Source organism: Lutra lutra, chromosome 8, assembly GCF_902655055.1.
Source record: "Lutra lutra chromosome 8, mLutLut1.2, whole genome shotgun sequence".
Taxonomy (NCBI): Eukaryota; Metazoa; Chordata; class Mammalia; order Carnivora; family Mustelidae; genus Lutra; species Lutra lutra.
The window spans coordinates 22798532-22815056 of record NC_062285.1 but is presented as its reverse complement, the minus strand read 5'-3'; the positions used below and the strand labels follow the sequence as shown (position 1 = coordinate 22815056).

Here is a 16525-nt window from a genome sequence, read left to right as displayed (position 1 = left end):
ATGAATGATTGGCTTTGTCTGAACTTAAACTGCAGAGATGTTATGTAAGATATTGGACTGTAGGCTATGTTTCACATCTAGTGTCCATATAGCTGTAAAGGATAGATGGTTGGTGCCTCAATGAACCCCTGGACAGCTAACTGTAACTTGGAGCCAAGCTTCCAGCCTCACCAGGACACTGACTGCCTGCTTCCAAGCTCTGCCGGCCTCCCATCCAATAACTGGGTCCACTTGGCAACCACACATAGCAGATCTCTACCCTAGTTTACCAGAATAGTCCTTCTTCACATTACTTTAACCGTTTGTTAAGGTAATTTGTAAACTGCACAGAAAAAAAATGGCTTGGCTTATGTGTGATTTCTGTAATTTTCAATATAAATACATCTGCAAATCAAAGAAAACTCTATGTCTTGGGGTTAGCCATGTGTTTTAATTTCTTATCCTGAAAATATGAAGTTTATAGGACCAGTCTATCTCCAGATCTCTGGCTTGAACATGACTTCATCAATTACTCTATGTATCCCTTATGTTCAGTTGCTCCTTTTCAACAGCACCATGCCTTCCCCACATGCTCGAGCTTCTCCATCATTAAAACAAATCAAAACAAAAGCAAAAAAACAACTTTCCATTGGTCTTGCCTTACCTGTAGATTATAGCCTTTTATCTCCTTATAACATTCACTGTCATAACTCCAGGAAAAAGCTGAGAAGCTCCTGCCTCTCCTAACCCATTGTGATCTTCCACTATTACCCACACCCATCCTGCTCCTTACAAGGTCATCAAAGTCATCAAAGACTTAATCCAGTGGCCTGGCTTCAATCCCCTTCCTAGTTGACCTCTGCTGTATTTGATACCTTTGATTCCTGTGATCACTTATTCTTAAAATTCACTTCACTCCTCATTTCTATACTACCACTCTCTCTGGTTCTCCACCTACTTCTGAATGCCTTTTCTTAGTCTTCTCTTCCTCTGTTCCTCCATTTGCCCCTTAAATGGTGATATTTCTTTTTTTTTTAAGATTTTATTTATTTATTTCTTTAACAGACAGAGATCACAAGTAAGCAAAGAGGCAGGCAGAGAAAGAGGAGGAAGCAGGCTCCCTGCTGAGCAGAGAGCCTGATGTGGGGCTCGATCCCAGGACCCTGAGATCATGACCTGAGCCAAAGGCAGAGGCTTTAACCCACTGAGCCACCCAGGCACCCCGGTGATATTTCCTAAAGAGTTTACTTGGCGCTTTTCTCTTTAGAAAATGCTATTATAGGTGATCATACCTACTTCCGCAGCTTTAACAACTACCCAGATAAACAGAAATATTCCTAAATGTATATGTCTGGTCCAGATGCCATCGTGAGCCCTAAACTCCTATGTCAAACTTTATAAGGGCCATAGTGTAGACGGCTAAACTAAAAAGTTTCTTAATCAAACTCATGGTATCTACCCCTTTACTCACTTCATAGTGTCATCTCTCACTCATTCTTCAAGTGAATAGATTTGATTCCCTCATCTCTATCGCCTACCTCACCTTCTACCACGTAATTAGTCTCTAAATCTTGGTGACGGTACAACCACATGAGTTCTCCAATACATCTCTTCTTTTCCACACCCAAGGCCACTGCTCAAGGCTTTTCCATAGCTTCCCAAACAGCCTTCATGCTACCTTTCTCTTTCTCTGCCAACCCAGTCCTCACACGGCCACCTGCTATCATTGTAAAATACAGTTTTGAGTTATAATTCTTCTGTTTCACAGAAAACTTCTATTAACTTCATACAATCTATAAAATAATTACAGATTCAGAAAGCATGAGAGAGTTTGTCCAATCCTAAGGCTACTGAGAATGTCTTCTATAGACTCTTGGTCTCTACATGCTCACCCATGGGTAGCTAGCTACACTCCAGTACAACATCTTTTCTATCCTCACAGGTCTGTGTGTAGACATCCCTCTGTGCATAATTTTCCCAATTCTTTTTCCAAAGCCTCCTCTCCTGGCCTCGCTCCCACATTTCTACTGGTGAAATTCTGCCACGAAAATGTCATCTCCAGTGTGAAAACTTCCCTGGCTTCCAGATCCAAATGAATTGCTCCCTCTGTTTTCTCATGATGATTATTATGATTATGGAGTCCTAGGGACATGAGATGGTAAGCCCTATGCTATGAGAAAGTTTCCTAAGCAGGCTCTTTTTTCACTGATGTCCTTGAGGCCCATGGTCACAGATGGGGAGCCCTGAATCTTCAGCCCATTGCTCCTTTTAGTATTCCATGCCACCCCCTCTCCCAGGGCTCATTGCACATGCCTCTCAGAGGGCACTCACCATCAGCACCATTCTGATTATGGCTAGCACAAATCAATACCTTTCTACATGAAAAGCAGGTCACTTACAGCATCCCAAATATCCCAACAACAAATCTGACACCGGTACTCTTATTTTGCCCATTTCACAGTTAAAGAAACTAAAGCTGAAAAGTTAACTTTCTTCAAGGCAACACCACATCTGAAAATGGCAAAATTCAGGCTCTGCCCCAGGTCTTCCTCACCACAGGGCTAGACTTCTTAACCATGGCACCATGCTATTGAGGTAATTCTTTTTTATTTTATTTATTTTTAAAATTTTTCCCCAAGATTTTATTATTTGTCAGAGAGAGAGAGAGAGAGAGAGTGAGCACAAGCAGAGGAGTGGCAGGCAGAGAGAGAAGCAGGTGTCCCACTGAGCAAGGAACCCAATGCAGGACTTGATCCCAGGACCCTAGGATCATGACCCACGCCAAAGGCAGACGGTTAACTGACCGAGCCACCCAGGTTTCCCAAGATGTAATTCACTTTTTATATCGAAGTTTTGCTCAAGTGCTTAGTGGCAACTGTTTCTGAAAGCCCCATCGGCCCAATGGCAGGGATAGTCCAACTACCTCATATAGGATTCCCTTTTCCCGACAACTTGTTTGGACTATTACATTTTATATTTTACCTCATTTGCTAGACTGAACTCCTCCCAGCACCTGTCTTTGGGTTTATTTTCCTGTCTCCATGCCTATGACCAGTTCATACTTGAGGCTTCACTTCCTCCTATCTGTTGCCTCCTGCTAAGTTTGTTAAGTCAAGGCCGGCTGCAGGCTGAGATATGGCTGTGGTTAATAGCAAACCCTATCTGTATATTTATATCCCATGTAGGTGGAAAGCTCTACTCATGAACACAGGAGGGGAAAAATGTAGCCATGCTGGGTGTGCCTTTGACCCATTTGACCTAGGCTTTGTTTTGTTCACACACTTTTGTACGTTGAATTTTATGGGTTATGGACTTTACCAAAGAGAAGAGAAGATACTGTACCTGGCACCATACCAACTGGGAGAGGAAACAAATGGTGGAGAATTGCCCACTGCAGGCACATCTAGAAAGTAAACAATTTGTTTCTGGACCATTTTAACTTCTCTTGAAGACCCTTTTCTGTTGCAATGCTTTATTTCACCTTCATTTTTAAAGACTATTTTAGGAGAGGACAGAGTCCCTGGTTGGTAGTTATTTTCTTTCTTTAGACTGAAGATACCATGCCATTGTCTTTTGTCTTCTAATTATCACTGTTGAAAAGTCAGGGTCCACTCTGCCACTTCCTAAAAGGCAATCTGCTCTCTTACCTACTCCCCTGGCTGATTGTAACATTTTCCCTTTATCTTCAGTTTTTTTTAGATTAGTATATCTTTCTATTTATTTCTCTTTCTATTTCTACTTGCTTAGTTGTTTGGGTTCCTTGGGATTCTTGTTTTTCTAAATGTGATGTCTTTCATCAGATTTAGAAAAGTCTTGGTCATTAGTTTTTCTTTTTTATAATAAAGATTTTATTTATTTATTTGACAGAAAGAGAGAGAGAGCATTGGCAGGCAGAGGGGCAGATGGAGATGTAGAAGTAGGCTTCCTGCTGAGCAGAGAGCCCGATGTGGGGCTCCATCCCAGGCCCCTGGGATCATAACCTGAACTGAAGGCAGACACTTAACCAACTGAGCCACTCAGGCACCCCAGTCATTAGCTTTTCAAATCTTGCTTCTGTTCCATTTAACTCTCACTTTTCCTTCCGAGATTACAATTAAATGTATACCTTTTATAAGCCTCTTCTATGTGTCTTAACCTCTCTTCTATATTTTCCATATTCTTGCCTATCCATGCTTTTTCCCCAGATAGATTCTTCTGACTTATTTTCCAGTTCACTTTTTCTCTCTTCATCTGTCTAATCTGTCTAAAATATTTAAAAAAAATCTTTGACTAGATCTTAATTTCAGCTATTATATTTCATCCAGTTTTAAAAATTTTAATTGGTTCTCATTCATATTTGCAACATCACTTTTCATAGTTTGCAGTTACTTGCTGAGAGTTTAAAGTTTGACTTTTATCTCCATGAGCCTAGTAATCATAATTGTTCACCAATCTGCCACGTTAGTATGTTTGTTTCCATTGTCTGTTATTCATATTGTATCTCATTTATGTTGTTATCTCCTCAGGTACATGCATATCTTTGATAGTGTGCTGGCTATTGTCCATGAAAACTTATTAGTAGAAATGAGATCTAGGATGACTTTATGTCCCTTTGAAGAAAATTCTAAATTGCTTTTGTCAGATGTCCAAAGATATATTAACAGTACAGGGTATCCTCTCATTCAGATTTTGGGTCCAATCAGCTGACTCAAAGCTAGGATGCAGTCTGTAGGCTGTTTTACTCTTCTTTTTTTTTTTTTTTTAAAGATTTTATTTATTTATTTGACAGACAGAGATCACAAGTAGGCAGAGAGGCAGGTAGAGAGAGAGAGAGGGGAAAGTAGGCTCCCTGTTGAGCAGAGAGCTGGATGTGGGGCTCGATCCCAGGACCCTGGGATCATGACCTGAGCCGAATGCAGAGGCTTTAACCCACTGAGCCACCCAGGCGCCCCGTGTTTTACTGTTCTTTACCTTGATATGAGATGGCTTGCCAGGACTTCCACTCTATTCCATCTCTAAACTCACACTTTGCTCCTCTTTGCCCTGAGAGGCTCACAGAGGTGCTGCTATCCCCATCTGGATCAGTAAATGCCCTATAGGTAAAAGCTATCTCAAATACTAGGCTCACACCTCTTCAGTATTTACTCAGAGATTTCACACTATCTGGTGAGTTCTTTGCTACATTTAGGAAGGTGTTTTTTAATATCACTTAAAATGTTTAAATTATCTTTGTCAGGAGAGATGGTCTGAGTCATCATTATGGCAAGTGTATACTTTGCTCTATACCTTAAGTTTGTACAATGCTTTGCCAACTTAGACTCTGAAGATTCATTTAGAAGACTAATACTTAGTCATAAATCAACTGATCTTTTAAGTAGTTTGCTAATTTTACCTTGTAAAATAGTATTTGAAATCATACCATTTGACTGGACTATTTTGAAAGATGTGAAACAACTCTTGAGTTTTCCTGAGGTAAATCTGAAAGCTAGCCAGTTGGAGTTTGTGTAAGAAACTGTCAGAAAACTAAAATAGAAAGATCCATTAGCCAAGAGAATCTGGTTTATATTTGAATGAAACGTTTCTAAATACAAATGAAAGATGGAAAATTTTTAGTTAAAAAAATCAGGTGACCAAAAAAAAAAAAAAAAAAAAAAAAACAAAAAGAAAATCTCAAAATACATCCTCATTCACTCTTACATTAAGGATAAATCATTAGTTTCAAGTGAGAATGTACTAAAGTTGAAGGTAATAACAGAAACTTTGGTCATCTAGCCAACTAATAGGAATCTCAACCTCAATCTCCCAATTTATTCTGTCCTATCAGACATTGATTTGTTCTAGTAGCAGACTGAGATACCCTGATCTCAAGAAAAAAAGAACCCATGAAAACCCCCAGGAGGCTTAATAATAATTGATTTGAAGTAGTTTGATAAATTTCTTCCATTAAAAGTTCCCTATTCTCTCTTGCAGCTAACTCTGACTAATGATATATGGAAGGAGAGTTGCATTAAAATTTTGTTTCCTTGATTAAAAAACCACAAAACAGAAAAAACAGCATAATTCCTTCTCCCTTTCTCTGCATCTATACTCAGGAAGGATGTTCAGAGCTACTGCCACCATTTTCTGACAATGAGGAAACAAACACAAAATGACAAATCAACATACTACGGATGGTAGACCACACTACAGATGGTAGAACAGAAATGGAGTTGCTAAAAAACCCTGAAATCAGCTACCTCCTGATTTGTATTTAGATAAAAAAGTAAATGTCCTTATATTTTAGGTTGCCAATAGTTGGGTTTCCCATGATTTACTATTGAAAACATTCATAATTAATGCATTTACTAAATATTCTCACAAGGCAGTATTCTGACCCTGGTTTGACTATAGACGGTGCTTGAAATCATGTCACCTACCGTAATACAAGAGTCCTGAGGTTCAAGGTCAAAATCAGTGAAGTTCAAGAGAACACGGTGATTTCTTTCCACCCGAATGACCCAGGAGCAGTCAGTGTTACGCCTGTAAGGACTGGGGTAATTTGGAGAATGAATCTCTCCAGCAGGAGCCTGGAAAATCCCACCACAACCTGTAAGTAGGAAACCCAATTCAGGAATGAGAAGAGTCTATGATGCATAAAACTTTGCCCCATGACCTGATAGCTTAGAACAATATGTTGCCTTGTTCAACCACCTGTTTTATGTTGGTGCTGAACATTGTGCAGAACTGAATATCCACCATTAATTTCATTCATCCCAACAAAATGAAGAAGGATGACTAAGAAAATCCCTAAAATTTAATACTGATGACAAAAGTAATTTTAAAAAAATTTTTAAATACTGAAAAATAAGTGCAAATAAAATCATATTCTCATAAAGCCATAAAATGCCTCTTATTTGTTCTCTAAAAATATACTGTAAGAATAACACATCTCCTAAGAATTTGGTAACTTAGTAGTGTATGCTTTTAATAATTTAATATCTATCTTTTAAAATGTAATATTCTGGGCCTGGTACAGTTATTCAGTCTTTTTATTCCTATGATATTATCAAACACCTATCACTGTGTGTCTCTATGCCTTACATATCTTAGAGTTATAATAATATAAACTTATAATAAAAAAAGTAGTATTATTTTCTAATAGCTGACAATCATTTGGGGTAATCTAAACACTATGTCTACATAATCTCATATATATATATTCCTCTTTAAATTCACACATCATTAACTTTAGGAAAGATCCAACACATTTACTATACCACCTTCGAGTTCCCTAAGTGGGGCCGCGAGGTAGCCTGGAGTCACATCTATGCTTTGGCATTTCCTAGCTATGTGACTTCGGACAACTACTAACATCTCTGAGTTTCAATTTCCTCATTAGTAAGGTGATGATTAGAAATTACCTTCCCTCATAGGCTGATTGTGAGGGATGAAATGAGATCGTGCTCACGGAACAGAATAGATCTTTGGCACCTAGTAAGCTGTCAGGTAACACGGCTTTATTAGTAGCTGAATAGGTTAACTTCTGCTCAAATATTTTGTGCATTCATTTTTTATTAAAAAAATATTCACAACAGGTAAATATTATTAGACTGCCTAAGATGCTAGGCAGAACACCACTGTATAATACACAGTAATTCTTAGATTTCACAAATCTAACTTTTACAGTTTGGGCATCTGCCAAGCATCCAAAGGTCTGTACCATGGCATGAAGTAATTTTACCCTTTGCTGATGCCCATATCTGAGGCCAGAGAACAGCCCAAAGCCCTTGGAGAGTAAGTTAGTCTAACCAATTACCCTGCTTCTACTTTCACCATGGATTTAAATACTTTCTCATATTTTAACTCTGGAAGTTAAATTCTATCCCATGGTTTTTAGGGAAGAATAAATGCCAAAGCAGCATTTGCCATTTGAGGAGTCACCAAGTTGTCACTGTGTTAGGGCTTCATACCTCTCTCTCCAATCATTTCATGACATTTATAAGGGTTCAGTCCAAGTATTTGGAGATACCTCCTCGGTTCACTCACCTCCAGGGACTGCTTGCCATGAGGCATTGAAGCCTCTGCCATTTATAGAGCTGTCGGTCTTGAAGCGGATGGCTAGCTCATTTCCAGTGCTGGAGACCTGCATGGGATTCTCAGATGATCTTTGGGCACACAGCTGGGCTATTCGGGGAGAGTGGAAATCAGGGCCTCCATAGACCTAAGACAGGATGCAGAAAAAAGGACTGAAATTAAGAGATATATCTAAGCAATGACAGCCCTTCCCCTGACCTTGTTGTACCACCAGCTCTTGAATTCTATTATCATGAGAGACTGAAATCTCAGCCTTCCTGGGTGGGGTGAACTATAAACTTGAGCTGGGTTTTCAAAGGCACTCCCTCAGCCCTAGGAACACACAAATTCTGCCACCCACAAAACGCCTGCTTATTCTATCAGTCATAATTGTACAGCTGAACTGAACAGATTATTCCAGAATCTTCCCTGTCTCCCTCCTTTCTCTTTCCACGTCTTCATAGGATTTCCTGCTTTCTTTGGCAGAGGCATTGCCGATAAAACTCGGCATTGCCGAGTCTGGCTATCTAACTCTTCTAGGCACATGGGAATAGAGTTAGCATAAAGCCACTTTGTTTGTGACAGTTCGCTGAACCTATTGATCTCCCTGTTGGATTTTTAAAGGATCTTCCACTTAGCAATTTGAATACTTTATAAAATTAAGCATGTAATATAATATTTTGTTTTTCCAGAGAGAGTGAAAATATAACCTCTGTATCAGTGTGTTCTGTGGTATTCTTAAGAGGGACTCCCCCCGATTCTCTCCAAATCTACTCCCAGAATCCCACTGGTGAGAACATGACCAAGAGCAGCTGGATTCCTCTGGGGAATGGCCCTGGACACAGCCCAGTATCTGGACGTCTCCCTCTAGATCCATCTCAAGTATCCTCAGGTCTCCTGGGTTCCTCCAACTGGCAACCATCTACCTAACTAGGACCCAGTGCCCCAGGGACACATTCCTCCCAGGAAGTGCCCCCACCTTCACCCTGGGGTCTCAGAGTCACATCTTTCAGGCAGATGTACCCAGCCCAGGGCAGGTCTCTAACTCCTCATACACAGATTTCTCACTGGGGGTGGGGAGGAAGGGGACAGGAAGATAAGAATCAAACAAAAGGTACTGAACCCCTGCCTCCAGACCTTGCCAACTCAAATTTGTAGCAGAAAGGCCATTTTTGGTGACAGCTTTTAGGCATAATGGTATCTGGGTCCTTCCCCAACCCCCACATGGCATATGGTCATTATTCAGTGCTCCAGGGAGAAAGCGGAAGAGGGAAAGCATCGCTGGGGAGATCTGTGTGCAGGGCCCTCCCACTCCTGGCCACTGTATGGCTCTCCCACCTCCGAGCGCTCTCCCCCCATTCCTCTGGCCCCAGGCCCTCGCCCACCCTCAGGGCAGCATTTAACTGATAGGGGGAATCCCTCAAGGGTTCTCTGAGGGGAGAGAGTGAGAACAAGAAGCCTACTTTTGGTGAGGCTGTGTGATTTGAATCTATAATGATGTCTTTGTCTGATTCATTCCCCCCAGCCATGCAGGAAAAGCCAAAATGAATGAAACTGCTGTTCACAGAGGGCTGAGCGCAAGGACTTTAATTGCAAAGGAATGAAGCAGGCGGATGGCTTCAAGTTTATTTTCATAGGAGGAGCTATGTTTGTGTGGCCCCCTAAGTCCCACCAAAAGCAGGACTTTTGGAGGAGCCCCGTGTGGCCCTTTATACGTACACATATGCAAATGACAGGAGCAGATTGCTTCAGGCTTATGGTGTCCTTTCCCGATTTGCCTGCGTCCCCCCCTTCGCCCCAACACAGTCCTCAGAGCATGAAACTGACGGCATGTGTTCCCAATCATCCGAGCCCAATAAACAGCACATATTTGGAGAGAACACTGAGCACAAGGCTTTAGTTCTGACAAAGAAAACTTGCACGTCGGCAAAATATTCTCTGTTTTCCCTGCTCGGGGTCCCCTTAAGATCACAAACATAACGGGTCTGAGGGTATGAGTCCGCTGGGCCTTAGAAGCTTCCAGAAGAAACAACACTGCCGCTTCTGATATTCTTTGCTTCCCCTCTTACGGGGCTGGATTCACAACAGACCATCCCAGAGAGACCAGAGGGAGTAAACTGCCCACACCAAGCAATTGTCTTGATTTATTGCCCCAAGGAGTGGATTTCCTTTTCTGTTTTATGCGGGAGCAGGCTCCTTTCTCAAGAGACTGAAGCAAAATCAGCCAGTATTTCCATGACCCAAACAATAGAACGGTACTTTCGGCTTCCACAAATAACACCAACAGTTAACGCATGACTCTTCAAAAGAGGAAAAAGATGGAAAGAATTTCAGGGTGTGGTTCATTCGACTACAGCATATGACTAAACTTGCGGGGTGGGGGGGAAGCGGGTCTGATGATCAGAGATTTAAAAATGTGTTTTTATAAAATGCTCGGGATATAGAACATTTCAAAGCCTATGGTTTTAATCTGTTTTGAACATTTCTTTCTGCTCTGTTAGCTCCATTGATTGTTACGATCAAGTCAGCATTCCAGGGTTATGAGTAACCAAACGGCTGTTGCTTAATGCAAGCGGCCACTTTCTGGACACTGAGTTTTGAGGGGAAAAAATATTGGCTCCTGGTAAAATCTGGTGAAACCCAGGTAAGCCTCATACTTGGTGATAGAGAGGTCCCACCTGGCAAGGCTTGGAGCAGGCGGATCTAGAAAAGTCAGCCGTGTCTCCAGGCCATGTGACCACCCCAGGGAACATTTTGAAACCTATTGCTAGCATGTTATCAGCAGCTATGGCATGAGGGATGGAAAACTTCCTTTTATCATCATTAGTGCAGATTTATTACAGCACTTTCCACCTGACAGAAGCATTTGCCAAGATGTCAAACAAGGTTTTTGAACAAAATGTAAGGGGGTTACTCATTTCAGCCATAAGAAGTAAGCTTTCCCAAAATACTTAAGGGCTCGAAATAGTCCCCTCAAACCCTGATTTTGATGCAACATGGGAGACCACATTGTTCTCACAAAAATAAGCCCCAAGCTGATGGGAGCCTCACCTCAGAGCTCTTTCTGCGCAGGGTTCGGACCTGCCTAAATGCAGCTGCCTGGAGACCATGCCTTGTCCCCCTGTCCCCCCAGTTGAGTCTTGCAGGGAACAGCCCTAGTCTGCTTTCTCATGTAATGGGTATGACAAAAGCCTCAGCACAATGAATCCATTTACATTTTGCCAAGTGGGCAACAATCACATGTGCTTTGGAATATGAAAATGAAGGGTTAGGAACATTTCACATTACTGTGGAAAAGTCTGCTGCCAACCCTTTGTAAGTGTTAAGGGGTTTTATGCCACTGAAAAATATCCTTGCTGGCAAGAAAGACCATTTGAACCTTCCACATGTGAGTGTTAGTCCCACTCACACTGTGAGTGTGAATTTCAGGAGTCACCTTGTTCTCTCTTCCCAAAAACCTTTCCTCTTCTGAGATGGAGTCATGACTTGGCAACACCCAGGACCAACATGAAGACAAGGGTAAAAGGTTTTAACACAAAGACTTAACCAGCTCCGTCTCTGATTTCACTTATTGCAGCATTATCCTCCTTTAGAGAGCCCAGAGCTGCTCAGTGCAATTCTGTGATTCCACATCCACTCAGTGAGGGCATGATTTGAGAACCCCATTTCTTTTCAAAGAAAGAACTTGTTGGGACGCCTTCATGGCTCAGTGGGTTCAGCATCTGCCTTGGGCTCAGGTCTTGATCCCAGGGTCTGGGATCAAGTCCTGCATCGGGCTCCTTGCTCAGTGGGGAACCTACTTCTCCCTCTGCCTATAGCTCCCCCTGCTTGTTCTCTATCTCTAACAAATAAATATAATCTTAAAAAAAAAAAAAGAACTTGTTTTGTAATTAAATGATGTTTTAAGTGCTAAAGTTTCCTCTAAAGCCCATGCCGCTCATTTCAACATCTTGTACACTGCCCACCTCTCTCTCTCTTTTTATACTGGTTTATGCGGAGCATGGAGTAGGGGATGGATTCTGTTCCAAGCTCATCCACTCACTGTCCCTGTGGTCATGGAAAAACCCATCAATATTTTTGAGCCTCTGTTTTGACGACGGTAAAATGGGGATAAAATTCCCTTTTTACCTCGCAGGATTATTTAACATTCAAATGGGAAAATGGATGTCAAAATCCCTTCGCAAACCACCAGCCATGTGCATTAGTTAGTTTGTGTCAATCAGAGATATATATGCTTTCATCCATTCCACAAATATATATCATGTGTTTTTCTGTTTGCCAAACACTCAGCTGCAGGTATAGCAGTAAAGCAAAACCAAAACAAAGAAATACCCAGCCCTTCATGGAGCTGAAGTCCTGGTAGATACGGAACACTTGTCATGAAGCACGATAGCCATTTTTAGAGCTGAGGTGATAGGAGCTTTGTGTGTTGGAAGCCATTAAATTTAGCAGACAGTTTCTGTTCCTAATGACTAGATCCCTGATTATAATAGATTCTCAAAGGCCATTTTCATCACCTGAGGGAAATGTCATGCAGTGTTGCCGCATTCTGCCCCCTGCACCATGTGGATCCCCCAGTGGCAGCTGCCATCTCACCAAGGCTACCCCTTCTCTACACTCTGCATACCCCCCACTGTCTTTCCTAAGGGAGACTGACATGTGGGGCCATAACAATCCTGAGTGCAGTCTGTCAGTGGGGACAGGAGTCTGGGGACAGTGCCTCAGACTCACACCCTTAGAGGGATGGTCTGACAAGCAGTCCTCATGGCACCTCAGAGGGACCCAGTGGGACCTGAGTCCCCCTGAGTGGCCCTCAGGGGCTCCCTCACTGGCTCTTCCCCCTTCACCCCACCTCCTGCTGTCCCCTCATGCCTGCTTCCTGGTACCATCTCCAAGTTGAATTGCCTGCCACCAAGTCCTTCAGACCCGGCTTTTAGGGAAACCCCAACTGAGATTATTAATCCCATTTGTTCGTCAACATCACTCACAAAGAATGGATACTTGTCGAAATGTCTGGACGTAGAACACAGCTGGCCACTGAAAATAATTTAGGAAGTTTTGCAGGGTGATCTCTAGTTCCACCCCGAATTCTGGGGTAGAGTGAATATGCTGACAAGCGATCTGAATTCCTACCTCCAGGACGTCAAAGTTGCACCGTGCATGATACTCCACATCAAAGTCGTGGATGGTAAGCTGAATGCTACTCCCAGGGGCTGTGGTAATGTACCAGAGGCACTCCTTGTTGGGGGGATACGTGTTAGGGTATCCAGGGCTGCTGAAGGAGCCCATGGGCCCAGACAACTCCCCGCCACAACCTGTTAAAACAGCAAGACTCAGTCAGCCCTGGGAAAAATTCAAAAATACAACCAACCAAAAGATAATTGAAAAATGTACAGTGAAAAAAATCATGGCTACAACTTGTTAAATTTATTTTTGAAAAACACTGATCATATCATTTGGTATAATAATTCTCAGTCCTTATTCTCAGCACATCAAATCCTTGGTAGTATTCTTTAAATGGCATTCTAATTTTTAGATTTTCTTCATTTTATTTAGGAAAGAATTTCATAGTAGGAAGAACAATGAACTAAACAAGAAGTGTTAGTGAATACCATGTCTCTCAGTCTTCAGTTTCCTTGTATGTAATACATTATTTTTGATTCCTTATCATATCGAAGATCTAGAATGCTAAGAGCTAAAAATCATTACCTTTCTTTGTATGTGAGACTATAGGAAATAAAAAAAAAATATGATATGTCTGTAGCAGCTTTATTCATAATTGCCAGAACTTGGAAACAACCAAGATGTCCTTCAGTAGCTAAAAGCATAAATAAATTGTGCTACATCCAGACAATGGAATATTATTCAATGCTAACAATAAATGAGCTATCAAGCCAGAGAAAGATACGGAGGAAAGGTATATACATATTCATAAATGAAAGAAACCAGTCTGAAAAGGCTCCACTACCAAATGATTCCAAGTGCATGACGTTCTTGAAATGGCAAAATTATGGAGACAGTAAAAAAGATTAGTGTTTGCTGGGGCTAGAGCAGAGGAGGGATAGAAAGGCTGAGCACAGATTTTGAAGGCAGTAAAACTATTTTGTATGATACTACAATGGTGGATATATGTCACTAGACATCTGTCAATCACAGAATGTACAATGCCAAGAGGGAACCATAAAGTAAATTATGGGCTCTGGGTGATAATGAAATGTGACTGTACGTTTAGCAGTTGTAACAAATGCCCCACTGTGGTTGGGGTTGGGTGGGGCAGGGGATGTTGATAATAGGAGAGGCTGTACATGTGTGGGGACAGGGGTAAATCAATGGGAACTCTGCCTCCCACTCAATTTTGCTGTAAATTTAAAACTCTTCTAAAAAAATCAAGTCTGTTACAAACAAAAATAGTAAATGATACAGGTCCTAACCCAAAAATCTTATACCTAAACACTAACTAAACAAATTAAAACTGGATATATAAGACCCAAGCATGGAAAACCCAAACATGAAGCTTATATTTTATGTGTATATATTATGCCCTAGAAAGTAATTAAGGCAAATCATTACAAGAAACAATCAGATATTGCATCATATGGTATATACAAAAAGGAAAGGCCACGAAGTACTTAGATATGTTTCTAGGTTTTTTTTTCCTTTTTGAATACTCATAATAACCACATAAAGCATGTACGATTATTATCTATATTTCTCAAGTGAGCAAATCAATGCACACAAAGGTCAAGTGGCTTGGTCAAGGTTATCTTGCTTGTCAGTGGTAGAGCAGGACACCAATCCAAGCAATCTGATTGCACCCAAGTACTGAATTCTACAGACTTGTGTAGTTTGTACGAATTTGGGGATTTGAGAAGGGAGAGGCAGAGAAAACTTTGTGAGAGAAGCAAAATTTGAGCAAGGCTCAGATTTTAAAGACAAAATTACAAAAAAAAAAAAAAAAGATAAAATTCGGGGAAAAAAGATAGATCCCCTTTTTTCCAATAGCAATTTTTGGTGATTAAAAAACATTGCTTGGGGCGCTTGGGTGGCTCAGTTGGTTAAATGTCTAACTCCTGCTTTCTGCTCAGGTCATGATCTCAGGGTCCTGAGATCAAGTCCTGTCAGGGCTCCATGCTCAGTGGGGAACCCACTTGAGATTCTCTCTCACCCACTCCCTACTCACACATGTGCATTCAATCGCTCAAATGAGTAATAAATAAAATCTTAAAAAAAAAAAGAAAAAACATTGCTTGCTCTGCCAACAAATCCAAGCCACCTTTTCTATTTGTTCAGAATATTCTATATTAGTTGCCAAAGTCTTCCAAATATCTCTCTCAAACTGCATCAAGACTTTTTGGATTTAAAAAATGAATGTACGTGCATTGTCACATGAGGGCAATTAAACTGCTGTGACTTCAAGCAACCTGTAAAGCTGAGGTCATGTCTCCTGTCCACACTCTACAAATGTACAGTGAATTAGGAAAAAGGTTTTATAAGGGTTAAGAAGAACTATTCCCCATACAGAATCACCACATAACTGAAAATGGCTGAGAAGAATTCTAAGAAGAATCTTTTTTTTTTCTTTAAAGATTTTATTTATTTATTTGACAGAGAGAGATCATAAGTAGGCAAAGAGGCAGGCAGAGAGGTGGGGGGAAGCAGGCTTCCCGCTGAGCAGAGAGCCCGACTGGGGCTCGATCCCAGGACCCCGGGATCATGACCTGAGCCAAGGGCTTTAACCCACTTTGTGGGTTAAACCCACTTTAACCCCAGGGCTTTAACCCACTGAGCCACCCAGGCACACCAGAAGAATCTTGATTCGGTAAAGAAACCTGATTCTAGTACAATATGTCACTATCTTCTTGAGTTGCCAGTTTCCTCCTTCCCTTTGAAAACCCATATTTTCAGACTTAAATATGTGTCACACAGAGCAGTACCTTTCCTATGGCCTATAAAGCTCCTACCTTCATTTCTGCTTAAAGCCCCATGAAAAAGCGGTTTAAAATTAGCTGTGCTGATATTGTTTATAGACTGTGGTGGATGTTGAAAAAGCATGAATGCCATGAAAGATTATAAAATAGTTTTCCTCCTAGAACAACACATGGAAAACATTCCTGAAGCCAAAATCAGCACAGTTTACGCAGCCCCACTGCACAAAATCAGGGAGCGCCGGTCACAGAATATGCCACCAAATGATGCCCCCTGGAGTCTTGTAACATAGTGACCCCCATACAAATTATCTGAAGATGTAGCACCTTCTACTAAAATACATCATAGGGAAGTGAAAGCATCCTGTTACCCTGCCCACATTTTTCCAACCCACATTTTCAGCTCCTATGGATCTTGTATCAGTTGTATCAGATTTTAAAAATCCAGTGGGAAAAAAGTCTTTGGAGGAGAACAACTTCATGGCCACATCATATAAAAGAGAATAAGGAGGTGGAAGCTTGGATAGCTCATCTCTGCATTTTTTATTTCACTCCGTTCACCAGACAAGCTAACTCAATTTTTTTTATCA

At 41.3% G+C, this 16525-nt stretch overlaps 1 protein-coding gene across 2 annotated transcripts in view; it reads right to left on the bottom strand.

Moving 5' to 3' along the window:
- CUBN (cubilin) overlaps window positions 1-16525 on the bottom strand; it is a 274189-nt gene that overhangs the window by 137206 nt on the left and 120458 nt on the right. For both annotated transcript variants that reach the window (XM_047739399.1, XM_047739398.1), the window contains exons 29-31: window positions 13144-13325; window positions 7984-8158; window positions 6375-6544 (exon numbers count right to left, since the gene is read on the bottom strand). In XM_047739399.1, coding sequence (XP_047595355.1) covers window positions 6375-6544; window positions 7984-8158; window positions 13144-13325 — 527 coding nt within the window. The remainder of the gene's footprint in view (window positions 1-6374; window positions 6545-7983; window positions 8159-13143; window positions 13326-16525) is intronic.